The 27,483-nt window shown below is 48.3% G+C and overlaps 1 protein-coding gene across 2 annotated transcripts in view; it reads right to left on the minus strand.

Moving 5' to 3' along the window:
- Positions 1 to 27,483, minus strand: part of LOC144093725 (cell adhesion molecule Dscam1-like) — a 266,531-nt gene that overhangs the window by 9,448 nt on the left and 229,600 nt on the right. Inside the window, exons 23-30 of one of the 2 annotated variants that reach the window (XM_077627387.1) lie at positions 22,734 to 22,902; positions 21,124 to 21,238; positions 13,387 to 13,541; positions 12,427 to 12,444; positions 10,974 to 11,084; positions 2,871 to 3,146; positions 1,836 to 2,147; positions 785 to 949 (exon numbers count right to left, since the gene is read on the minus strand). In XM_077627387.1, coding sequence (XP_077483513.1) covers positions 785 to 949; positions 1,836 to 2,147; positions 2,871 to 3,146; positions 10,974 to 11,084; positions 12,427 to 12,444; positions 13,387 to 13,541; positions 21,124 to 21,238; positions 22,734 to 22,902 — 1,321 coding nt within the window. Of the gene's footprint in view, positions 1 to 784; positions 950 to 1,835; positions 2,148 to 2,870; positions 3,147 to 10,973; positions 11,085 to 12,426; positions 12,445 to 13,382; positions 13,542 to 21,123; positions 21,239 to 22,733; positions 22,903 to 27,483 lie in introns of both variants that reach the window. The other variant, XR_013306314.1, reaches the window with a different exon arrangement.

Below are 27,483 nucleotides of genomic sequence, written 5' to 3' on the forward strand. Positions count from 1 at the left end.
AGCCGACATACGGAGGTCATGGGTTCGGTTCCTAATAGCGGCATGTGATAGTTTTTCTTCTACTTCACAATAACTTTCATATACATACACAAACACATTTCCTTATGCTTTCATTAGTTTCGGTGACTGTTGGCGTCCTTCAGATGTTTTCCAATGAGTGTTATCCTGGCGAGTCGATGTGTTGTCTTTTCCGAGAATATGCTGTTCATGCTCGTGTAATACAGATGAGCTTGATCCATGTCTGAGAGTAGATGCTTCTATGAGAATGAAGGGGGGGGGGGTGCATCTATTACATCCGATACTTTTTTTTTTAACATCGGCTGTAACAAACGAAGCTTTCGGCAACGCTGCTAAGACTCATGTCGTACCTGTCGTAGCTGTGTGCCAGCTACGATTCATGTCGAGATTCAGTAACCGTACGTCCTAATGCTGAAGCTGAAGAGAAAGGGTGTAGACCTATTAAGGGCGCAACATTTACAACATGCCATGTTTTTTTTACTGCCTGATAACCTAACCATTACTAATGATAGTGCGTCGATGCCCAGCTTACTGGAATGTTGGCCATGCATCATCTACTAGAAGGGCCTGGACGTGACAAAGGATGTATGTTTTTCGATGAGGAAGCTCGTCGGGAAAAGCCTACGCTTCTGTTTCGGTGTCGCAGTCATAAGAACACACTGACTATAAACTGAAAAAGAAATTCCTCATAGCGCAACAACCTGTGCCCTTGTGCCTTTCGGTGTTTTCTAGAAAGGGGGGGTGGTGCGAGGTGCATAGGGCTCACCGTGCTCCTTGGGGAAAGCGGGCTCCGCGCGCCTTCGGCAGCACACGTAGCCCAGCACCAGCGCGGCTGCGGCCAGAGCCAGGCTGAGCGAGGTGGCGATGGGCACCAGCAGCGGCAGGTCGCCGTCCGCACCGTTCACCGCCATCAGCTCGGGAAGGACGGTGCCTGCACCGTGCATCATATAGGTGGGCGGGGTAGGGGTGAAGAAACATCTTCAAATTCCAAACCATGCATGCGCACTAAGAGACGCCAAATTTTTACGCTCTGTTTTTTTCTTTCGAGTTTGATAACGGTGCGCAGGGTCTTAGGAACAACAACCACAGCTTGTCAAATCCATTTTCTCACGCACGTTTAAGTACTCCTTCGCTCATGGGATGCAATGCTCTCACAAATAACAGCAGCGGGAATACATGTGTGGTTGCATTTATGATCATCCGCCTCGCATGCGGGAGGTGCGGGGTTCGATCCCCAGTGCCGCGTGGTACCCATCGGTGATACAATGGGTGATCCATAACAGCGCGACAGACGGGACAAAGAAGAGGAGACACAACACACAGCGGGTACAAGCTTTCCCCTGTCTGGTGCTCGGCTTAACAGGGTTTAAATGCTTGGAAAACGGGTCTTTGACCCCACCTTGAGTAATCGAAAATACCTTGTGCCATGGCGCTCTTGCGCCATAGACGCCCTTGCGCCATAAAAATCCATATTCATCATCATCATGATCAGCATTTATGATGTCTATTGCACCGAAAGAAATTGGATCGGTGTGCGTTACTGTACTGCACTGCGGTTTAAGCAGTTATGAGTCCATTCGCGCGTTGTAGGGCCGCAGCGGGGACGAGCGATAGGACTGATTGCTTTCTTTTAGCTTTGTACAGTGAAGAAGGCAGTCTTTATCACTGCTTAAAGTCAGCAGAGCAGCTGGAACATCAGCTGTCTCCCGAACGCATGACTCGGGGACTGGCCCATGCAACTGGTCGCTTTGAAATGCAGTGTACTTCCGTGTAGCAATATTACCACCTCACCGCAAGTAAATTGTGCTGAAGCTCACCTGCGAGCGTAGCGGATGCCGGCAGTGTGCGGATGGTGTACTCGGCCACGGCGGGACCGGCCTCGGTGTGAGCCGTGACGCGCAGGCTGTACCAGGTGTCCGGGCGCAGGTGGTGCAGCGTCATGGGCCCCTCGCGGGGCTGTAGTGCCCGCGAGGCCACCAGCCAGGGCCCCGTGGCGTCGCGGGCCCGGTATTCGACAGCTAGGTGCGACACCGGGCACGCGGCCGCACCGGGGGCCCAGGCGCCCGGCCGCAAGGTCAGCGAACTGGCGTTGGGCGACACGAACGCCTCCTGCTTGGGCGACGCCGGCACTGCGTGTTCCCCATCCGTCCCCAAAGTACGCGGTCATAAGGAGCCGTCCGCGCATCGTGCGTGCACTAGGTAGGAGCCTCGGCAGAGCTTTAACAATGTTTGCGCTTTTTTCATTTGATTAGAAGTGCCAGGGTGAAGCCTAATAGATTTTTGCATTCGAAATGAACCGAAGGAGCGCCGGAGGAGTCACGTCGTAATGGAGGGCTCAGTATCAACTTCGATGACCAACGGTTGCGTAACATATGTACCCATATATCAGAACATGGGCGCTTTCGCATTTTGCTTCCAACAAAATGCACCCGTGTGGCCGGGAATCGAACCTGCGACATCTTACTCAGTAGCGATCGTAAAATCCAATGAGCTCCTGCAGTGGCTCATCGTGCACTTCTTTTACTAATGTAATGTAACGAAGGGGCGCGCCGACAGGAACCCTTGTACAAGGCGCCAGCAAAAAACTTGAGTGTGAAGTCTTCGCGTCCCAAAGTATGTCCCAGCCACGCCATAACACAACCACTAATGTAAGCAGCAGGCTGAGAGCTCTACAAGCCGACATTCAGCACACGTCTCCGGACTTGTGTGAATGAATGAGCTACTAACCATTCTCTGATTCGTGCATATTCGTGTAAGGACCGATTTCCTCTCTGGAGGTATTAACCTGCGCTCGCAGAAGCAACTCTGCTTCGAGCTTGATATGTGGCCTCGGTGGCCCTGTGTGCGCATACCTCCTCCCTGCGTCCTGGCGAACACGGTGTCGCTCGGCTCGCTGCGTCCCCTGTCGGCCACGGCCACGATGTAGATGTGGTACTGCGTTCCGCAGAACAGGCCGGTGAGCTCGTGGCTCAGCCAGGTGCCGTTGACCCAGGCAGCCGTGGCCGGTCCGGGAGAAGGCGCGGGGGCGCCTCTGGGGGCGGCACCTTCGGGCCTCGGCGCCGAGGACGGAGGAGACACGCGCACCAGGTCCCACGAACCCTGCTGTCTCTTGTAGTGCACCTCGTACTCTGGATGGAACACAGGCCATTTCAAAAGCTGCGCTGCTTAGGCAAACAGCGACGTCTTAGAGAGACAGGCAGAGACGTTAAGCGCAATCTACCAAGTGATGAGCCCAACGAGTCCAATCCCAAGCACTTCGGAACACACGCGTATGTCCTGTAAGGAGTTTTCACTCGGATCGGGCGAGACTGCTAAAAGCGCTGGGCATAACTGGCGTGCTGTCAGTGCTGCTCAACTTCTTAAAACACTCAATTTCTCGATTCGCATGCAGGCTCCCAAAGTGTCGCCGAGGTTTCTACCTGCATCATAGGCGAACACTGCAGATATGAATTTCTGAAGCGAGTGCTGGTGGATGTGACTGGACGTGACTGTGAACGCGAGCGGAGGGTGGAGTACGAAAGCAAGTGCCGCAAAGCGTCGCTGAAATTGAGGATGAGCGTGAGTGACCGTGACTGCAAAATAATGTCAGTGCGAGCTAGGGTTAAGATAAAAAAGAAATGATGAACGGCCATACGAACTGATGCGGCGAAGCTGCGACAGCAGGGAGCTTTTGTCTTTCGCTTTACATTGGCCGCATTCCCAATGTGTCTTCGATTTCGCCGTCACTGTTTCATTCCGCTGCTGCGAGTTTCTGGTGAGTGTGTGGGTGGGCGGTGGGTTTCTGGGTTTCTGGTTTCTGGGTTTCATGCGTTTCTGAAGGGTGGATGTGGGGCGGGGAAAGAGGGGGGAGGAGGGGTGGCGCTTCTAGAGGTTAGATGCTTCACTTCTTCGCATAATACGCCGACACTGGCATTTTGCATTATGGCCTTACTCCTACTGTGTAAGTAAAAAAAAAAATTGGTGCCTGGTGTGGATCTTTCAGTTTTGTGGAGGTATGCTACAGAGCAGCAACAAGCGGAAGTGACACAGCTGTAGCTCTTATGTTCCATCCAATAGCGCAGCGGCTTGGCTGCGCATATGACTTGAACTTTAGAGGCAGGCCAGAAAGCGACTGCAATATTGTGCTAAATGTTTCCACTACAGCGTGCGCCAGGACACAAAGTGCACCTTACCTTATGTCAATGAGATTCGCAATTCCATCGCATAAGAAGCCGCAGTTTACTCCAAAATGTTGCTTATCCCATATGCCAAATCATAGTGCTAACTGGGGGACAAAACTGTCTTCAGTGTATTGCTCAGCGACATCTCTTTTGCCGCTTTCCTTTCTAAAAAGCTACTAAGACCGCAACAACCTCACAAAAATCATACAGTACTGCGTAGAAAGCACACAGACAGGCCAAGATTAAACAGTGATCTGTTGACATGCATGAAAGGAGTTTATTTTTTGTCGCAGAGTTCGCGCGACTTGAGCGTTGTTTCCTTCTCGCTACGCTATGCCTGCAGGTAATCATCAATGCGGTGTTAATAGGAGCTTTCTCTTCAAAAACACTGACATCAATAAGACTAGTAGATAGAGGCATAAATGAAACCAATCATGAAAGCAAAGCGAGTCCAGTCATGACAAAGTACGTCAGTCACCTCAGCTGCTATCTGGGCAATAAATAAACTATTTAACAACAAAAGATGCCCTCATACATTTCACTGCAAACTATTTCATCATTTGCTCAGGCTGTAAAGTAAAAGTTAGAGGTGTAGGAAAACTGACATTTTGACGTGTTTGCGAATAATGTGATAGCCGAAATGGTTCCTTTCAGCCGAAAGCACCACGCGCAAATAAAATGCGAAGGTTCCAACCGGCTATTCGGCAGCAGCTGTCAAAGTCAATTGCCTTGTCTTTGAAAAGCTGAAGAAAGTTGGATGACGTTCCCTTGGAGGCGTTGAAATTGAGGTACCTTTGTTTTATTTCCGATCAGAGCGATCAGATGGCTGTTAGTCTATATTAAACAAGGTGTGACAGACTGCGAGAGTGCTATCGCCAGGGCAATCTCTGGCGCACATTCGCATCTATATATTTCCGAATCTTGTGGCACCAGTGAGAAGTCAAGATAGCGTCGACGACTCGTTTTCTTCCACCAAAAAGAGTTCGTGCCAGTTTCACACGTTGTGCTGGCACATTCCAAGCGGATCTTTTTTTTAGCTTGTTTAAGCTTTTATTTACTTTGAGAAGCGACGCTATATACGGCACTCTCGTGACAATTAATAATTTGGCAGCCCTTGAGAGGCGAAGATGTATTTGCGTCAGGTGTTGACTGGAAGGCGAAAATAGTCGCTGGAAGTAACGCTAGCGATAAGCAAAAATGCGTCTTTCACGCTGGGCCCGCATGATTATGTCGAAACGTCGCCGAAGCAGCGAGGGCTCCGAACGTTGCGGAACCGGATTTCCCGGCGCAAAAGTTTCGTTCAGTTTCGCTTTTGTTCCTGACAGCGTTGGGGAAAAACTTTTCCTCTTTCGTTTTCTCTCACGCGCTACAAATCGGTTTTCTCCGTTTGTTTACAAACTCCGATGTGACTCCGTAATGGCCGGACCTGTTATCCCGTTTTGAAGTACGCCGCGCTACGCGAGCGCCGACGCGAACAGGAGGAAAGACGCTGAGCGCGCACGGCCGAAAGACTTGTTTGTGCGCGCGCGTGGTTTGGGAGGCTCAGGCTGGCACAAGCAAGAAGCGAGAGGCGTGCCGCGATTTGCAAAGAGAGCAGCAGGCCGCGGCGTGTATGTAGCAAGGCGAAAGAAGCTTTTGCCGGAAAACAAAAACAGTGTTGCATCTCACTCACGAGAGAAAAAAAAGAGACAAAGTTGAACAAGTTTTTAGCTTTCTTGGAAAGTCTGCTTAGGCCCTCACCCTTCCACGCACGCACACAGCCGCCCCTTCGTTTCGGCCTCCCTACACCCCCTCACCACCCTTCCCTTCGTTTCCACATCTCGGCCGTTTTCCGCGCACCGAGAAATCAAAATCGTATTTTATGCCATTTTCTGTCAAACTCGCGTTATTTTCGGCGCCCCGAACCGTTTTGCGCTTGCCACTCTCCCTTCTGTCTTTTTATATTTCTGTTTATACGAAGCAATTTTTCTTCGGCCCTTTTTTTCCAGCTATTCTGTCTCTCCCCGCATTTCAGACCGCCACCCCGTGCGCCGGCTGGAATCGATGAACCCATATTTATTTGGCGGCTGGACATTCGTTCTTTCCTTTTCCTCCCATCCTCCCCACCGTATTCCTTCTGTTCATGCGCGTTTTTCTTTCTTTCTTTTTGCAAGTTTTCTTCGTTGTCGTTCATTCGCACCGCTGTCTCCGTTGCCTGCCGGCTCCCGTCGATCTCCGCCCGCAGGTTTCCACTCAGACGTTCGCTGGCTTTCCCTTCTTCCCTATAGGCCTCGAATCGAGGCACCCTTCTTTCATCTCCTCTTCTCACCGTCTTCCTTGCGTTTTCTCGGCGCTCGTCGTTTCTTTACTTCCTTTCTCTCTCCTCCTCGCTTGGATCCCTTCGCGAAGGGTTTCTCCTCCTCCCCCTCCTCCTCTTTTTTCTACTCTCACTCCCTCATTCTCCTTCTTCCGCCGGGAAATCGTCGCACCACGTGCGTCGCGGCCGCATCTTGGCGTAACGTTCTGGTCTCGCACGCAGCTGCCACTGTTCCATCTTTCCCTGCCTTCCCTATTCGCCTCCCCGTCCTCTTCCCGTTCCTTCCCTCTGTCCTCACCCCGCGCACGCCCCTTACTTTTCAATCTTGAGTGCTGCTTGCACGCTTCCATTCCTTCTTCCTTCTTTGTCTCTTCCTCCCTTCCCTCCTTCCTTTCGTGGAGCGCAGCGTTCGGCGGTCTGTGGAGGGCCCCTCAGCGCGCCTCTTTTCTTGGTGTTCCCGATGCGGGTTCGCCTTCGCTCGTCTCCGAGAAGGCGACGCATGCACCGAATGCCTTTCCGGATCTCTTGCTTTTCCCTTGTTTTCGCTGCGCGACGCGGGAGCGCCTTGGCGTCGCTTGTCTACTTTCGAGCGCCGCTGCGGTAACTCAGGTGTACGGGCGCCTGTGCGGCCGAACCTAACAGCGTGGCGCACTTTCCCGCATGCGTGCTCGCATCACCCTTTATATTCCTTTTCGTCCCTTTTTTTCTGCTGCGTGTCAACCGACTTTTATTCTGATTAATCCGGCCTGCTAAGCTTTTCTCTTTATATATATATATATATATATATATATATATATATATATATATATATATATATATATATATATATATATATATATATATATATATATATATATATATATATTCTTCCAAACTTATGAAGGGAGCCAACAGTCATCGAAACCAAGGTGCATAGGGGAATTTTCTTTAATTTTTTAATTGTGTAGTGCTAATCAGTGGGATAATTATACTTAGATTAATCTATCGCCTTAAGAAGATTACTTATAAAGCAGCAGAAAAAACAACCATGCCGCCGGTGGGAACCGAACGCACGACCTCAGTTGGTAAGAGCACCGGACGCGATATTCGGAGGTCGTGGGTTCGGTTCCCACCGGCGGCATGGTTGTTTTTTCTGCTGCTTTATAAGTAATCTTCTTAAGGCGATAGATTAATCTAAGTATTATTATCCCACTGATTAGCACTACACATTAAAAAAATTAAAGAAAATTCCCCTATGCACCTTGGTTTCGGTGACTGTTGGCTCCCTTCATAAGTTTGCCAAAACGAGTCCCTCATTTCCTTTACCTTGTCTGATATATATATATATATATATATATATATATATATATATAGTCTGTTTCCCGTTGGATGCTGCTTTGTAATAATAATTGGTTCTTTGGGGAAAGGAAATGGCGCAGTATCTGTCTCATGTATCGTTGGACATCTGAACCGCGCCGTAATGGAAGGGATAAGGGAGGGAGCTAAAGAAGAAAGGAAGAAAGAGGTGTCGTAGCGGAGGGCTCCGGAATAATTTCGACCACCTGGGGATCTTTAACGTGCATTGGCATCGCACAGCACACGGGCGCCTTAGCGTTTTTCCTCCATAAAAACGCAGCCGCCGCGGTCGGGTTTGAACCCGGGAATTTCGGATCGACATTGTAAAAACATTGTAAACATTATAGAGAAGTGATACTGCAAGTTACTGCAAATGATTATATTGTTGCTCTGAATAGCACTTCGTTTGGGACAAGAAGATAGTGACCACTGTAAAGCTTCTCATGGCGCGGGTCCATTTTTTTTTTATCTGGTTACAGGTATGAAATTATGCTACTCCGGGTGGCAACATCGGCGACGGAAGGTCGATCATCACTGAACTGAGGAGTGGAATCGATACAATACGTCTGTACCGTAATGTAAGGTTGGTTATCAACATCAACGCAGCCCCCGAAAGAAGCTTTGTTGTTTGAGATAGGCGGAAATTTCGCGCTGGCCTCTCAGGCTATTCAACACTGAAATACCTGTGGTTACAAAAGAATAAACAGAACAGACCATATCACGTTAACATTACGGCACAGCAACGTAGAGTTCATTAACTTTTTAAGAAGCTTTTTTTTCTTCTGTGTTGGGAACGAGAATGAAACGGGCGGGGTGGGGAAGAGTTGTTTACTATGCTGCAACATTATCAATGATATTGTGTTACATATTTTCTGTCTCACTTAACCTGTCCTCTAACCACCGCTGACTAGCATTTATACGTCGTATAGTCTCGTTTGTGTTCTCGTTGTCTTTGAATCAGAAAATCATTTTTGCATAAGTTTGAACAAACGTTCGCTTGAGTAGTGTCCTTACTGTTCCACAACTTACACAGATGCTGACAAGATATCTTTTTTTTTTCACGCCTTTTTCATTCAACTGATTCGTTCTGTTTGCCGGGCTCTGAGTGTATATATATATATATATATATATATATATATATATATATATATATATATATATATATATATATATATATATATATATATATATATATATATATATATATATATATATATATTGCTGCTGTCTAATCTGCTTTTTGTATACACACTTAATTGCCCCAACTACTTTCTTCAATTGTTTGGCTAGTCGCTGCCTTTAAATTATGCTGCTCCCACTCTTACTCTAGTTTTTTTAGTTCTCGCAGTACAACTTCCGAGTTCGATGTGGATAAGACAATGACCTTCAATGGTTCAAAAGGTCAGACGGAACTTAACTGCGTGGCGTAGTTATGGTAGTATGACCACGTGATGATGACTATGACCATTGGGTACCTGACTTAGACCTTCACCCTTTCACCCTTGACATTTGATTTAGGACAGTGGGCACCACATCAACAATGACCTTCAATGCCTCACAAGGTCAAACCGAACTTAACTGCGTGGTGGTTTGGCCCAAGCTATGGTAGTATAACCACGTGATCATGACTATGACCATTAGGTATCTGACCTTGACCTCGAAATTGACCTTGGCATTTCATTTGAGACAGTGGAGACCATGCGTAGCAGAGCTTTCGCTCGTATAACTAGGTTCAAGCCAGGTTAAACTCCAGCCATTTTTGGTCCCTTCAAACGGCACTGTTTTTCCCTTGCAATGCTTTAAGACCTCTAACTCATACTGAGCGACAGACGCTTGTTGACTATAGAAACACTGCGATTAATTCTAGACGTAATCGCATCTGCTAATTTACTTCGCGAAAGAAAAGTTCATTGTGGAATAAGTTGATCTTCTTCACCGTTACAGCAAAAAGGCTCGAAAAGATGCCAATGCCGAACAAACTGCCACGATTATACGCTATCTAGGACCGCGTCCGGTTAACACATCTGTCACTGAAATCCGTTTAAATGCTGGCTAACTAAAAGTGCTCTGCAACGACCAGACGACGAAAGCCTTCGGAATTATAAAAATCTTAAACTGCATTTTTAGGTTTAAAATTCCGGAAGTGAAACCTTCTGATGCATGCATATCTGAGAAGCTGGAAACCTCGCCTTTCTATAAATAGATACATTTCTTTCCACGTTTTGACACTTGACATTTCTCCAAACGACTACAAAAAATAGCGCTGCTTCTTTCACTTTTTTTAGATACGTCGCCTGGGCACCAAGGCGCCTCAGAAATTTGAGTTTAATCTTTTTTTTACTTTCATGCGCTTTTCTCTGATCATCCCAATAGAACTTGCATTATGTCCCCTCGACAACCGATATCTCACGGATTTTCACATATTCTCTCCTTTCGATTTTTTTTATTTTGCTGGCGGGTCGGTTCTTACCCGGCGAATTGTGCGCCGCAGCGCGCGCGCGCGCCTTCACGTGCGGAATATGCAGGCGCACTGGAGCGTTGAAATCTGAAATGAACGACGAGTGCGCCGGCCTCCCCAGATTCAATTACCTCTTCTCTTCTTCACTGAGGCGTCCCCCGACTGATCTGTAGACGACATCAAAGGTTTCCAACGAAAGCGAGATGTTACAGGCACGGGAATCTTTCGGCTTAGACCCACGTTGTGCGCGGGATGTTCGGATCACGTTCTTTCATTTTTTTTTCTTCTCTCATCTTTCGCCCCATGTCTTGCATTGGCTTCGTCTGACAAACACATCGCGTGCAAGGAATAACAATGAAAGTGAATTCAGACTGAAAGAGAGTGTGTCGCATTTGTTGCTGTTGTTTTTTTTACTCCCCCCCTCCCTCAAACAATTCACTTTGCGACGCGTGAGCAAAATTCACAAGCTCTTTGTGGACGCTTCGGGCCCACATCTGGTCGAATCGAAAACACGACGATTTGTTTTCGATTCTTTAGTCCGCCTCGCTGAGTCGCCCTTCTTGACTGAACTTGAATTAAAGGCTTAGAATATTTTGAGTTATTTCACGAAACGAACACCAGCAAAAGTAGAACGCGTGACCGACAAAAAAAAAAAATATCGGGGTTGTCGGCGTTGTGATTCGAACGATCGAAGGAAGAAGCATACCTTTGACTCTGGGTGCGTTTATTCCGTTGGCGGTGTTCCTCTTGAGCCAGCCCAGCGTGATGCTGTTCGACGTTGTAGACAACACGCTCACAGACGCAGGCCTCTGGGGAGCTGCGCGGGATATTGGAACGCGGCGTTATTTGTCCTGGCGCGGTTCAGGTTGTACCTCGACACGTGATTTCCCATGTGAGGTGATGTCTGGAGATTTCGTGGTATTAGCGCAAAGCTGGAAGTTTTGTTGTTGGGTACAGAACGTACCAAGCAGGCCTTAAGCGAGCTCAAACTACCATGTGAAAGCACACTTCTTAATATTGTGTAAAAAAAATTCACTGAAAACTAGACACGTTGACAGATTTGCCTGTCTGGTTGGGTTTGAAGGCTTATAATAAACTTATAATAAAAAATACAAACTTCTAATGAAGGCACACAACTTGTATTCAGTCATGAAAACCGAAATTAAACTTGCAGTAATGTGCGCACAGAAAGGAAATTTTGTACTAATTCAGATAATCTGGCACTATGTGTAAAACAACTAAACTAAATTGTAACATGCAAAGCATTCACATTTCTCTAGAAAACCGTTTCTAATTTTTTGTTTTTTTCTGGTTTTCGCAACAGTAAATTGATGTGTTTTGCTACTTGTACGAAGGCAACAGCTTTCGTTGTGTTTTTGCCAGTAATTTTTTTTCGCCTTTAAAACGTTACTTTTTTTTGCCGGTTGATGTTGCTGTGAGATTGTCTGTGACCATGTGTTCTGCAACTGGTGCCCTTTTAGTTTTGAGGCTCAGTAAGGACAAGCATAGGTTAATCAATATAGCACGCTGAATAATCTGCCGGGTCTCCAAGACTCACTAATTTTCAATAGAAGCCGTTGTAAATCTTGTGGCGGTGTAGGGGCGTTGTATGCATTTTCAAATTAGTACTTTTTGTCTGCCGGGTTAAGGTTATGCATCGGATTGGCACCCATATATCCACGAAGGGCGCATGTGCACTGCGCATATGTACTGCTGTATATGCTGTACATAGGTGAGTACTGCTGTGGTTGCTGTTTTAGTCCTGGTGAAAGGCAGTGCAATTGGGCATGAAAAACAAACAAACAGACGAACAAGCAAGCAAGTGGAGGATAATTCAATACAGTTTTTAGTTTTCTCGCGTTGAACTGATGGCGTGCACTATATTTGCCTAAACCACTATAATATCGTACGCTATAGATGGCTCAGGTCTTGGCCTTATCTTTCTCGTTTTTTACAGTGTTCCAGTTCTTTAAACAATCTGCGGAAAAAAATTATGTTGCAAGTAATGTAAGTTGCTGTGCTGCTTAGTCAGCCTTAGAGATTTAGTATTTTTCTATTTTTTTGTTTACCAATTAAGAGGAAATATATATTTTCTGTCTAGCACTGGGTCGTTATCGGTCTTGCTCGCACAATGACTAGAATTTTTGTGGATTACTTACATTTTTGAGATATGTTCACTGCGAGAGAAAGGAAACCAAAAATATAGATTAGAGACAAGATATTCGCTTTGAGATTTTTGACAAAACGAATGTAATACGATCGTAAAAAAAAAAACAAGGCATATGTGGTTGTACTTTTTCTGCAATCTGTATAGTAAAAAGAAAGAAATTCTAATTCACAGAAAGAAGCCCCATAGCATGTCGTCGCAGGGCAATCTAAAGAGCTAGATGAGTAACTTTTTTTGTTTCATTAAGACCGAAACGCGGTATATACTTTTGAGGATTCAATAAATAAAAAAGGTGACGGTCTTTAACATTGTGCATGGAACAAAAAACATTACACTGCGCACATGCCAGAAAAGATAATTTAGAAGGAGGCCTGTAGATAAAGTGTGGTACACTTATCATTTTGACCATTACAGAACGAAATTTCTAGCGAATCGTCGCGACAGACAGAGCCCAGCACGCGCATTGGTCCAATATCACGAGATGTGGTTCTCAGTGTAAATATGTAGCTATCTTTCCACGTGGTGTTTCTTAATGACAACATTCGCGCGAATGGAAGGGAAGGACCAGGTTGCCAGTTCGCAAATTGCCGTCAATTATAGAGGGCGGCTCTTAGCTGTACACTCTAAACAGAACGGAGTAAAAAGGGTGTAAACTCTCCTCTAGCGCGCATCCTTTCATAAAAGGGTGTGTGCCAGAGGACAGCTTATTCCCTTATGGGTGTATTCGTGTTTAGAGTGTAGGACGCGCCAAGGGTGCAAAGTGTAGTACATTCGTAATGGTAAAATGTTTAGAGAAAGCCCCCAAGGTGGAGCAAATTTGTAATAAGGGAGTAATTATTCCCTTATTAGAGTACTTTCGTGAAAATTCCACTTTTATGTACCTTCGCAGTGCGAACAAGACGAAACTATGAGCGCTGTGTGAGAGAAAGGAAGAGGGGAGGGATATACTGACGGTGTACTTGGACGGCGTAGTGGACGGCATCCCTGCCGTACAGGTTGTGCGCGTGGCAGCTGTAGTTTGTGGCGTCACCCGGCTCGGCGGCCTCGATGTGCAGCGTGCCCGAGGGGAGCACTCGAACCCGCTCGCTCTTCCGCAGTGGTCCGGAGCTGCAAGGTGTCACCTCAGTCACGTGACGTCGGACTCGGTACCCGCGCGGCTCCCTCCTTTTCATTCAGTGCTGGCCTCTGCGCACTCCTCCGCGGGCCGCTCAAAACACGCCAGGTCACCGCGCATGCAGGGCACCTCGGTGAGCGGCGGATGCAAAAGCCGCATTACTTAGCGCGGAAGCATTCAAATCGGTATGGGACTTTCCGGTTATGGAGGGAAGCCAGTCCTTCGAGATGACGTAATTTTTTTTTTTGCACTGGCCGCGGTCGCCACTGAGTAAATCGATCGATCAATTAACCGATGGGTTATTGAATCAATCAATCAATCGATCGATCAGTCAGTCAGTCAAAAAATAAATAGATATAACAATTTCGAATAAACGCAATGAATCAGTCAATCAATAGTCAATCAACCAATCAGCCAATCAAGCATTCAATCATATAATCATTAGCTCTATGCGTGAATATGATCGGCTATTCTGGATGCCGCTTCGCCACCCGCCTATGTTTTCGAGACTAAAATTCTGTTGCTGAGTGAAGATAGTCCTAGGGTTAGTGGATAGAATTTTGGGAATAAAATTTTCCGCCGGAGGGTGACTCAATAAGGGGGCTTTTTTCACATATCTACTTTCTCAGCAGACAAAAACGATGCCATCTGTTCATCGCCCCTACTGAATGCAGGCAAAAAAAAAGGGGGGGGGGGCGGCAATAAAGGGAGGAAAGTTGTGCGCATGACAAGTTACCGTATTTTCCGACTATAGTCCGCACAATGCGTAGAGTCCACAGGACCCAATTTTGGCTTTAAATAAGAAGTTTTTGCTTAGATAGTCCGCACCGCTGTATAGTCCGAAGGGACGAAGTTCGGCTCAAAATAAGTTTTTTTTTTTAGGTTGTCAATAAGCAGTGCACAATGCTAAGCAAAAAGTTTGTTGTCTACAAACTATGGGCCTTTCATTGATCGCATAGAACTCAGCTCTAAAGCCCGTCAAAATCACTTTTCCCTAGGCTGTCGAAGTAAAGGAACTCAAGCATGTGAGATTGGACGAACGGTTCGTCACTGTCTTCATCGCCTTTAGAATCCTACGCATCGGTTCCAGTTGTATCTAGTCCGGCTTTTGTTAATCTGTTGACAACTTCTCTAGGACGTTAATCATCGACATTCTTTCTCGTGTGCTGACAAATCTGAGCACTGAAACGCAGCCATCACGAGCAGAATTCGCTTGCATGTCAAAACTGATTGCACATGAGAACTGAATTCGCAATGTGATTTAGCACGGTAAAATGTCGCAGGACCGGCATTCGGGCTACACTTTTTATTTACTTTGACAACCATGATACATCTTTAGCTCTGACGAGTAACGTTAAAAAAAATTAATGCATGTATAGTCCACACCGCACCACACAAAATTGCAGCTTTTAGACACGCATAGTCCGCGAACTACAGGCGCGGAAAATACGGTAGTTTCTTTTCTCGCAGTTATATTAGTGCATGCTGCCACTCTGCTGTTGCTTCCGGACGATGGGGTTGCATACATTCGCTCCACTTTTCTGTCCTTCTCGTCACTTATCATAACCCTCTTTGTCTTCTCTCCCCCCAGTGCAAAGTAGCAGCGAATTATAGCTTGGGCCACCCTTCATGTATTTGTTCGCAGGTTAACCCCCCCCCCCCCCCCCCCCCCACCCACACACACACACTTTTCAACCAGGAGCTGAAAGCGGAATAACCGTGAAGCCAAATCGCGGCACGATAAGCGCAGCTGTGTAGCTTTCCGCTCGACTGAAGAGGCAGTGCATCTTCGTGCCAAGACCCCAACGTCCAGTTCTGGCGCACATATGGAGCCGATGACATATCGTTCGGAGCCCACAGAATGAGTGAGTCGGAAAACTTTCGCGCGCTTCACTTCACGAAGCAATCTAATTATAATCCGTCACTCCGGCTCTATTTGAGCGCATCATTCCGGAGACTTTCGGCCGCTTTTGAATGGTCCCTCTCGCATTGCGCCATTCCTAGCGACAAACATAGCGTGCAGACGGGGGAAAAGTACAAACGCACTCGAAACGTTCCGTAGTAAGCACTACGCAATGATAGTAAGCGCCAGATCAAAGGAACTAATTAATGACCCCCCCTCTCGAAACAGCCCGATTAATTTGGCGCAATCCTTCCGCGATCCCTCGGAGGTTGCCCCGGACGGCAGCCAGTGATATATATTTCTCGTTTTCGGCGGCGGCAGTCCCTCGCAAGCGGTAGCCCACTCCCGCCGCTGCCGCCGGCGTCCGCACTCTCGAAAAGCCCTTCCGTCCTTCCCAAAAGAGCGAGCGAGCGAGGAAAAAACGGGAGAGCGTATAGGGAGCACAGTGCCTCAGCAGGATGCTGCAAAATAACCGCGATTCTTTTTCCTTCCCTGCCCCTTCCGCAGATGCTGCACAGTAGCTGGGTGGAAGAGGGTAAGTAAGATGAAGAGGAAAGGGGGAGAGAGAGAGAGAGATGTTTCAGCCAGAGGGCATCTGTGGCATTCATTGGTGGAGACGCGCTCTGGGGCCTCGTTTTTTACGCTCTCACCTTTGAGGGAGAGGAGAGGGCTTCGGGGCGCCCATTTGGAGAGAAATAAACGGCGCCGCCAGCGCTCGATTTCGGGTTCAACACTAGGCCTGGCGCACACAGGGGGAATCCGTTGCGTCGGCGTTGGCGGAGGCAACGGCAGCGGGCCCGAGGCTCGCCTCAAGGTGCTTCCTTCCATCGTGGCAAAGCCGCTCGCTTGACCAGTGCTTGAGCCCGCTCCTCGGGCTTGGGGCCTCGTGGGCCGCTCTTTTGTTCGGTGCTCGCCGTTGCCGGACAATGCGGGAGGAAAGAGAAGGCGCTGCCCTCTCCTTCTCACCCTCTCCCTCCCGTCAACTCTGGGGTTCACTGTTTGCGCCTGCGGCCGGTCGCAATGGCCGGACTCATCGTTGGCGAAGACAGCGGCCGTCCCTCACGCCGGACGGAACCTCAGAAATGGAATGGAAGAGGGTTTGAGGGGGGAAGGGCGTCTCCTTTCTTCTCCGGACAATCCGGAGGCACAACGAGATGACCGGAGAGGAAAGAGAAGGGAGGGGTGGGACTGGGGAGGAGAGGGAATCGCCGAGGATTCGGATGGAACCGTGCTGTGTGCGTGTGTGTGATTACGGGAGGTTTCCCGGTAACGACCGGCTCTCGGCGTCATTTAGAGGGGGTCGGAGATGCGTCGGATGAGGGGCCCTGCGCGAGGTGAGGATAGGAAGAGGGCGCGGGATAGGTGATGCTCCCCGCCGGCAAGCAGCGCGAAGCAGAGAGGAAGGTAATGAAGAGTGGCAAGGGTGATGGCACGCAGAGACAACGCTCGCAGGCTGCCGTAACTACCGCTGACGAGAACAAAGAGGACAGTCGAGCAGATTGGGACGATGAAAAGGGCGGTATACGTTACTCGAGAGGTGGAAACAAGAGAGGCGTGTCTGGCGGCCGCGCCGTTCGTGCAGGACAGCAGTTGGCGGCAGTGACGCTGCAAGCGCTTATGAAGGCCTGCGCTGAGTCGCAAAATAACATTAGCATTAGATAATAGAACCTCCACCTATACGGAGTGTTTCCTCTGACCGAAAATTTAACAATACACGGTGAAGCCCAATGTCCGCTTAGAGTGGTAGTGACTGCGGCTGCTCCTACTTGGGTGCACCGGGACAGCGACCATGCAGTACAAGCGCGCCGCCAGGAATGAGCTTGAAAGCTCGCTTAAGCCGCAAAGGTTTCGGTTCTCACACGTATGGTTTGAGCGGTTTAACGCGATAGCGTTAGAGAGCTCGTGTCGCAGAAAATCCGGCGTCGTCGGTGGCGTCGCTGACCGCGAGCGAAAAATCCCCAGAGAAGCAACCTAGGTGGGCCAACTAGGTCACGTGACCTTGTGACGTCATCGGAACCTACCCACCGAATTTTGAGCAAACTGCCTGCAATGTCAGGTGGCAGATAACTTAATGATTGGTCACGAGACGTTGCCAGGAAGGGCAACCTGGATAGCATAAGCCCCACCGGTGGCAGCACATGCCATTAAGCAATAAGTATTAAGCAATAAAAAGACCCCCTAAGATCATTGAGCGTTCGCCTATGATACTGATTTCAGTTTTATGCTCGCAGTAGGCCCCATTTTTCATTGTAAAACTTCGCTCCAATTTCGTGCAAGGGTGACAAAAATCTGTATTTTTTCGACATTGAAGCACAAAAGTATAGATGTCAAAACAAATTTTGTAGAGGAGGCTAAACACCATGTTTGTTTCAAAAGCGTCACTTAAGAGTTTTGTGCCTTCTATACGGTCAACGCATACACGAGAAAATAATCCCTAACTGCACGTAAAGCAAGAGCGTCAAGAATATAGGCCCTACATTATAAATCTTGCCAGCAACGCAGGCAAAAAAAAGGCCTCCAGGGAAAGTTTTTAACACCGCAAGATCCATGAAGTTCTTCGCGGTAATGGGCTTTTAATGAAGCCTGGCTGCGAAACAGCAGGTCTTAATGCTCTGGATCTGGCCGTGGTGCCTTGTGTTTTCCATCATGTGTTACTGAAACGAGGCAGATAAAATGACCGTTTATGTTTAACGGGGATTAAAATTGCAGTCATAAAAAGAATTAACAAATATTTCACCATCGCACTTTTCTGTCGCTGAACGGACCTCCCTTTTCCCCACACACGGTTTAAAACCTAGACGATTTTGGAGATTTGTTAACAATTTCAGTCTGGACTGCTCACACAGTAATACTGAGAGCACTGGCGTAATTTTCTCCTACAAGATAAAGAATATATCGGTCTGACTACGGGTCACTGCTGTACACACAGCTTGAACTGTACTTCTTTTTATTTACGGCGCAGCTTAATCTGGAGGGCTAAAGATAGTACTAGAAATGGCGTGAATTAATTTATTGCGCATGACTGAACAGTAAAACATTAAGTCCTCGCCATCAGAAAGAGGGCTGGCCGTAGAAATTGAAATGTGAGGTATCAGGAAGGAGACCGACCACCGTTGTACCACGGGTTATGCGAAAAGTAGCCTGCACCGTGCACGTGTTTCGTATTGAATCCTTCTTTGAAAAAAGTATCATGCGCTATGCCGCACTTCATTGGTGTATTTCATGCATTAGCAGAGTTATCGTTTTTTCCGTGTGTGCAATATGCAAATAAAGTGCCTCGCGCATGCATATGAGGCCCTCAGAGCCGCAGGTGGTGACATCTGCCCTTTCGCGTGGCCCAGCTTGACAGCATAATATGATTCTACTGGAACCGGCCGGAACCACTTCGGATTCAAATGTGATACCTACGAAAACATCCGCGTCCACTTCGTAGCAAAATTATATTTAAATAACTTGTTCTCCTCTGGAGATTCGGTGTCGGCGTGTGGGGAAGGTATTGAGGTTATATATACCCCTATATTGCAGTTTTGCACTTGCTGCGAGATTTGCGAGTCCTTTTTGAATATTTTAGCTGTCTTTGCCACAAACGCGTCTGGAAGCGCTTACGCTAACATCCGTCCAACGAGCAGTGCGTAAAACCGAGTGCAGCTTAACAGGATGAAGAGAAGACACGAATTTTGAGGCAAAGAAACCATGTAGTCGAAGAATCTGCGCTTCTAAGTGCTTTTTTATGAGCGTTCGTTGACTATAGCCGCCCGGGAAACCGCAATTGTTGCTTTAGTGTGCCGTAGTCGTCAATCATTCGTCGTCTGACAGAGAAATCTGCAGAAACACTGGGAACTGTGCCGCGTTTCGTATCGACGCGCACGGTAGCGTATACGGCGACTTCTTCTCGGCTCTCAAAGGTGAACTGTTCAGTGAACCAGGGCTACGCATCGTCGAGGCGTGATAACATCTGTATGCTCTGCACTGTACCTTGTGGCGGCAGTTTCATATCGTGCGCTTGAAGTACCGAGAATTCCTTCGACGGACTGATGTCAGTGCTTGCATTCTTAAACCTTCTAATCGCCTGGAGAGCGAAATAACTGTTGCTGGCGAGGTGTTATCCTTGCAGCGAATCACTCAAGCTGTAGGAACTGACGACAGTTTTCTGCAGCCTCGAAAGGACAACGCAGCAACCTCGAGCGACTTTGGTGTAGCAGTTATCAAAGCCTTTTATTTATTTATTTTCTATTCAGCTTCTACCTTCAGCACATTCAGCCAGTTTTTCGATTCTCGCTCAGAAGATGGTTGACTGCCCAGACGCTAGGGCATAAGACTCGTGTTCGACAATGCCTTGTTGCTGATATAGCCTGTAGCAGCTGTTCGACAGCGGCAGCCCTTGAGTGATTATCACGTCTAACCGCGCGGATTCCTGCTTGAAAGATCCGATTCCGAAGTCACATCGCCAGCTGCTAGCGGAGGATGCATCTTCAAAGGTGCCTATGAAACCGTGAGCATATCAGTGCGGTGATCTATAGCAGAATAAATGCGCAACATCACAGTTCTCGTACGCACTTATAGCAGTGTTTTTTATTTCAACTGCTGGTCAGTATATCTACGCTAATCAGTCGTGAGGCTCTCCGGCTATGACACTCAAAAGTACCTCGACGAGCACCACCGCTTATTGCAGAACATTAACTCTTAACATAGTTTCGCCGGTGCAACTGACTCAAACTTCATCGCAAAAAAAAGAAGAAGAGTTTCGTGCAAGCTACGACTTTTCGTCATACGCAACAAAGCAACAGCACAGTCGTAGCCTATCTCCAAGGCACAGCGCTCTCAACATCAAGAATCAGAATAGTGACTGGCAGGCCTTGAGAGCCGTAGATCGCTGTTTCTACCGCCAGAGAATATTCATCTCTGTCAGCTGGCGAGGGTTAAGGAGGTGTATACGGCGCAGCAAAGCGGTTGTTCTTCCATTTCTTTCCCCCAGTGCAGGGCGGCAAAGTGGTACCTTCTATTGGCTAATTCAACCTACCCTCTTTCTCTCTCTCTCTGTCCGTAAAACTTCCTCACTGCTTCCACGTCGCTTCAGCTTCCAGCTCGTTTGGTCCGAGCTGTATCTTCTCCGCAACTCCACGTAGACATCCTGTTTACGCTGGTCGTCACTTTTCAGAGTCGAAGATGCGACTTGTCTAAATAACATGCATCATAGGCTGAAGCACGAGCGTTGGTTCCTCTGCTCACCTGTGAACACAAATTACGGTGAACTGGCGAAATTCAGGGCAGCGGTTACCCGCTAACAACACTCAAGCGTGTACGTACTGCGGGGACAAACACTTAGCGGGAACTGTTGAGCGCGTGGCTCTGCGGCCCGCGCAGCGCTGCGATCGGATCGCACAGATGGCGCATTGTCACAGCGTATAGTCTCTGTTACACTCTATGTTCACGCGTTCCGTGTGAGGCGCCCGAAGCATGCGCTGCGCGAGACGCGAAGCCACCCGCCCGAGTATTCACCAGGAGGGTGACTGCAGCGCAGAGAAAGACGACACACTTAGTGCAGAGAACACAGGAGAAATTTTGATGTGTGCGTGCCCTATTTGCGCGAGAGTCAGTTTCCGATTTCCTAGCCATGCACTAACAAGCCTAACCATGCATCAGCTAGCCCAAGCAAGTCCTTCTACACGTACCTTGTTCGCCACTCCCTCACTGGCATTGGCTGGCCCGCAGTCCTGCACGGCAGCTCCAGGTCCTGCTTCAGGGCCACGCTCACTTCACGGCTGAACGACGCTATGCGCGCTGGAGCTGTGAATAATAATAATAATAATAATAATAATAATAATAATAATAATAATAATAATAATAATAATAATAATAATAATAATAATAATAATAATAATAATAATAATAATAATAATAATAATAATAATAATAAAGTCGTGAGGGAATGAAAACCCTGCCCTCGACAGAGAGGCCTCTTTATTACCGTGTTAACTGAAAATAAGGAAAGAAACATGGCCACGCACGGCTGACTATTATGGAGTGTATAGGTGGTGTCCGGACAATAATGTCGAAACTTGGGCTTGCTGGTTCATACTCTGCGAAGGCTGCAGCGAAGCCGAAAATATGGGGTTATTTGCGACGACGTTCTGTCCCCTTTTCTTGTTTTCTGTTGCATTACAACCTACCTTCGCAAAGGTTTAAGATGTTCGCATACATGCACAGTTCGTGAGTATGGCTGGGGCCAGACAAAGGCGTTCGCAGAGCATGTGGAGAGGGCTTTGTCTTAAAGTTGACTGACCATACTGGTGAGTGTCATGATAACTGAGCGGGATTATTACTACCCGCACCAGTTGGTCGCGACAAGACGGCAGTTATATGGAAGGCGTCTGCAGACTTTGAGTTGGCTGCTTGAAAGGCGAGTCTGTATGCTGAGTGTGCGCCTATATTCTCTACATAGGTTTACCTCAGTGAACAATGACGAACACAGCTGAAATCGTCCGGATTCGGAGTATTGTGTACGAGATACCCATAAAATATTGCGTTTTCTTGGTAATCACGAAACCCGCTCTCTGTACAGCAAATGACCACATTCACAGTCATCACAGAACAGCCGTTCAGGACTGATACGTCACGACGGGATAGCTAGGCAACATAAACCTTGTCTCGTCGTCTGTTACAATTAAAGGTAACTTGCAGACGAAAAGACAAGAAGTAGGCAGGACACGCGCCCTGTCATGTTTGTTTCTCTTTTACCTTTAATCACGGGCGAATTTAGACTCTTCCTGCTTTCTGTTTTGCTTCTCTCTGCCTTCACTCTAAACAGGACGGAGTAAAAAAGGCAGGAAGATGCCCTCTAGCGCACTTTATTTCATAAAAGGGAGTGCGCTAAAAGACAGCTTAATTCATTTTTTACTCTCATATAGGCGTATTCGTGTTTAGAGCGTGGTTGGCATTTTGAATGGTGTTCTTGAATCGCGCTTTCAACGAAGCACTCTGGATATTAAAGATCCTCCCTGGGAATCCTGTCCTGTCAGGACGTCGGATATGCCCTTGAAACCACCGCGTACAAGCAAAAACCGGGGAGGCAGCCTTGCGCACGCGTGATGGCATCGAATCTAAGGCCGGCGCTGCACCAACACTGCATTCCCAGTGCCCTCCAGGTCCCTAGTTCCCTTTCTTTGACCGACTTCTTTGAGTCTCACGGTGACTTTCAGCCGTCCGGATGTACCAGACGCAATGAACGCGTCAAGACGGCGGGAATCGAGGGTGGCGATAAACGGGAGAAGCGCTCGCTCACCTCGTATTTCGGGGCTCTGGGTGACGATTCGGGTGGCTGGGCCTTCTCCGGCCCCCGTGGATGCGGTCACCCAGAACTCGTAGCGCTGTCCCGTCCGCAGGCCCCGGGTCTCGTGCCAGAACTGGGACGAAGGGACGGCCACCGGTCGCGCGGGTACGCTGCCCGATGGCTGCACGCGCAAGCATGAAGTTGGATTCTCGTCCTCTAACGGAAACCAGAATCCTGGGCCCGAAACTTCTAATGAAAAGAAAGCCATCAATATCTTTCTTCCACTTCCTTCATCCCTCTCTCTCTCTCACGCGTAAGGTAGCAGACCTGTACTGCCTAGGAAACTTTCCTGGCTTTCCACTTTTATCTCTCTCTCTCCTTTCGTGCGGTGCGGTTTATGTGGGGTTTCTGATTAGCCAGTGACGTCGGCAGTGAAGAGAGAAGTCAGCCTCCCTTTAAAAAGTGTAAAAGGGTCGTGAGCCTCGCGGGGGCTCTTTGGCACGCTTCACAAAGCGACGACTCCAGAAACACGTTTTTCTAGCTGAGCTCTCTCACTTCATTAGTGCGTGCAGTGGCTTGCTGACCTTTGGTGCAAACTGCACACTCGTTGCCAGAGCCTCGCAATTCAAGCCTCTCGTAGCCGAAACTGACGGAATAAAACGCTACTGCATCAGCTGCTACCGACTTTCGCCAAATACTTTGCGAACAGAGGCTGCTAGCGACAGTCGCAGATAACTGCGAAGTGCTACTGCGCTGTAGTCGGAAGTATGCGCGACCAACTAGCCAGCTATTACGCATTAAACTGAGAAGTACTCACTGTCGCAGGTGATGTCGTCTGCAGCGCCTTACACTGAACATGTGATCATAGCTGGTGCATTCTAGCATTGTATCGCTTGTACTGCTTTGTACCGCTCATTCAAGATGCCGTGGTATAAAAAGTGAAAAGTCCGCAGTGGGCAATACAGCAATTACCGCGTGGACTTCTCGGCTTCCTGAGGGAATGATGACCAACTCCTGTGAACAAAGTTAATGCCGGAAGGAACTAAAGCACGCATAAGGAGAGACAGGCAAACAGGTTTTCACCTTCACTAACGGAAAGAAATACAAAAAAACTCCGCCGAAAGACTGCAGGTCGCTGTGGTTCTGACATAAAAAAAAATTGCTTCTCGGGATAGAGGGGCGTAGGGAGGCTCCCTCGCAGTTCTATAAACATTTTATTCTATAGGGTGATTATTAAAACAAAAACACGAGGGGTAAGCTGTGAGTTGCTCCTCTTAAATTGTTAGAGCTGAGAGAGAAAATAAAACAGCTTTGGTAACTTTTTTAGTGGATGGCTTGCTTAGCGTTGGTCCTCCTCTATTTCGTGCGTGGTTGCCTGAATACACAGAATGCACCCAGAACTTAGGTATAGACGGAAATAAAACGCATTAATTATTTACTGAATCTTAGTGCGCCTGCGCATATCGCTTCACATCGGCATAGTAAGACAGGGACCACTCATCCGTCTTCACTAAGCGCACCAACCAAGCTTGGGCACGCAAATTGGAGTGTCTGAAATGGGCGTCGAGCACTCTCTGAAGTTCCGTGTGGAGTCTTTTTGACCCTCCCTCTCCCCCGTCCTCTCCTGCACCCATTCTTTTTGTCTGTGAAACAAGCGCAGCGAGAACTGGGAAGAAGAAATAATAATTTACAGCCAATAAACTGCGCGATGGCAAGACCCGCTCCCTGACGTGCACGATTACCGCATTGAGACGGGGGTGCGCAGCTCCTCCAGGATCGCGTCACAGAACAAACAAACAAACAAACAAACAAAGACCTGGCGCCCTTCTCCGCCCAGTGGCAGTGGTGTCAGTGGTAGGTTGTAAGATTTACGGGAGCACATTCGGTCTCCCATAGCTCATCGGAGAAAGGGGCTCCGAGAAAGAACGCGTCGGGCCCGATCCACTTTTCAAGTTCGCCAGCCGTCGTCCAGTCCGGAACTATGGCTCCGCCAGTGGCAGCCAGCGGCAGATGCGCCAACAGCAACAGCAGCGCCGCACCTAGCGGGACGTCGTCGAAGGCGATGTCTGTTCTCTATCAATCGCGACGCACTCATCCTATCGGCGCCACGCAATCCTATAGAGGCTAAATTTCGAACAACACGACGCGCGTCTCCATCCTCGCTTTGCTTTCCCCCCCCCCCTCCCCCTCTGATACGCGACTGGTTTTTTGCAGCTTGCTGTGCTGCCGCCGTGTACGGGACACAAAGGCTGAGCTAAGAAATTTTTCCAGCGGGGGGGGGGGGGGGGGGGGGGGGAGGAAACGGGGAAGACTGGGAGACGAGAACAGTTCCTTTCGACTTCACACTCGTCGCCTCTTTCGCCCGCGTCTAGTACACAACGCGCTCTCTTTTCTCGCATCTGAAGCTAGCTTGCTTTTCAGAGAAACCCTTTTGGCCGGGGACTTCTGGAAGTTCTGTTTCTTTCCCTCTTTCTTTAGCTTAGCTTCCCGTTGTTGCGTTTCCGCTCGGAGCGAAATCCGGTGAAAAGCTGTATCGATTCGCGTGCCGTCCGCGCCACTGCCACTCCGTGGAGTCGTGGACTCGAGAGGAAACGTGGAGAGCGCGAACGGAAAGGCGAGGGGGAGCAGTGGAAGAGTGGTAGTGAAGAAAGAAGGGTTACAACATCCAGCAAAGAGCGCTTTTCAGGGGAGAAGAAAAAATAGAAAATTTGAGACTTTGGCATCGGTCTTTGTCGCTATATTCCTTTCTTCATTTTACTTTTATAAGACAGAACGGGTTCGGAAAGGCCTCCAGGACTACTGTGAGCCAAAAATAAAGCAAGGAAATGGTGCCCTGCCAGCGCGTTCAAAGTCTTCCACTTGAGCCCATGAGCAAAACGGTCTTAGCTCATGCCTGTGCTTCCCCTGTAAGTTCCCACTATTCTCCCCCACTCCCACTCCCTCTCTCTCTCTGCCATGCACTGCTGCAAGGTTTTGATTTTGAGCTTCAAACATTCTTTTCGCCTGCCAAAAAAGAGAAGAAGAAAAACAAGGGGGGGGGGGGGGGATTGGAGTGGAAAACCCCTTCGTGCGGTAACAAATTGACTCTCAAAAAACATTGCTACAGGGGCAGCTTGGCTCGTTCGCTTTTCCCCCATCCTCTTTTTCCCGGAGCTCAAAACGCAATGCCATATGTCATTCACCGAAACTCAGCCGAATGGCCCTGATGAAACGGTGGACGCTCGCAGAGGGCCGCTGCACACTTTTCTCTTTGATATCCCTCGCCTTATTCGCGCCTCGTACGGCGCTTTCCCAATTCCAAGGATCGAATGAGAGCGATACTTCTTGTGCCCAGAAGAAATGGCCGCGCTGTTATCGCCGGCGACGCACCACCGGCCGGCCGGTGGGCCAAGAGCGAATCCGCGCTGATTATTTTTATCGGCGGCCCGGGCGAGAAACCTACGTACTGGGTAGAGGAGTGAGATGATGGAGAACGTAGGCGTCTGTGGGGAGCTGATCCCGACTGTGCCAGCGAAAACGCCTGCCGTTAAAAGGGAGCCCGTAACGCACTTTGTCGGCTGGCGTTGTATCTTTTCTCTCTGAGGCTTTATACCTCTACTCGGCACGGCAATAACGTGCCGGAAGGTGCAAGGGAAGGCATAGCACGCAGCACTGAAAAAGCACGTGATCATCGACCAATCATGTGTCAATATCCTGCGCCTCTGAAACTCCCCCTCTCGCCCCCGTTTTATCGTTACTTTTTTTAAAGTTATGGTCGGGAAAAATCTCTACTTTTCGCCCGTACAAAAAGCCTGGACAATAGCGGCGTTTTATTTTCAGTGACAGAACTTCAGCCATCGTGACGCAACAGTGAAGTGCGGCGAGAAGTTTAAACACAGAAAGGGAGACTGAGGAGTGCTTGTCAGGCTCTTCAAATAAGCTTACAGCTTTCTTGGCGGGTGCGGGCTTAACCTTGCGGACGGTATTGCGTAGCGAACAAAAGAGCATCTCGCAATACGGCTGGGCAGCATCATAAGAACGCCTATTCATCATGGCATGATCAACAGTGCTCCACAAATCTAGAGTCAACTAGAAGTTTAGGTGCATTAAGAAAAATCTTGGACTAGCTTGAGAACTCCGTCTATACGCTAGTCGCCTCATTCGATGATAGCTGTTATTCCAAAGATACAAGGTATATTGTATAGCGATATAAGTAAGGAGAGAAGCTCTTAGAGAATGCGGCAACAAAAACCCATTGCCATTATTGCGCAGGCATCGAAGTTGCAGGGTTTTCCGAGAGGATCCACACAGCGCTCTTCCATCACCGAACGTGCTCAGGATGAACGAGATAAAAAACACGGTTTATGGCGATGGCTAGACAACGCCTGCAGCACAGGTTAAGCCAAAGCTTTTTCAGAAACAGCTGCGTTATCCGTGATGCAGTTATGCAACAGCTGCAGAGTATACTACTTGACGTCGTTTTGCGAATTACCTCGCTAAAGCGGGCAAGAAAGAAAAAAAGCACTTGATACTAACAATTCAGTAAAACCTTGTCACATGACGAAATTGAATCCAAGAGTGAGCCTTTCCAGTCTTTTACTGATGCGCATGATTGTGGAAAGTGTAGCGCACTTGATAAGAAGCACGGTAACGTGTTTATCGTGCGAGATACTCTGTAGTGTGAGTCACATAAAAATTTTCCTGCGGGTATCGGCAACGTATTTACATGCTGAAATCTAATGCAAATACTGCCGTCGTTAGACAACCATTTGAATGGAGTTCC

The sequence above is a fragment of the Amblyomma americanum genome, chromosome 6 (genome assembly GCF_052857255.1).
Source record: "Amblyomma americanum isolate KBUSLIRL-KWMA chromosome 6, ASM5285725v1, whole genome shotgun sequence".
Lineage (NCBI taxonomy): Eukaryota > Metazoa > Arthropoda > Arachnida > Ixodida > Ixodidae > Amblyomma > Amblyomma americanum.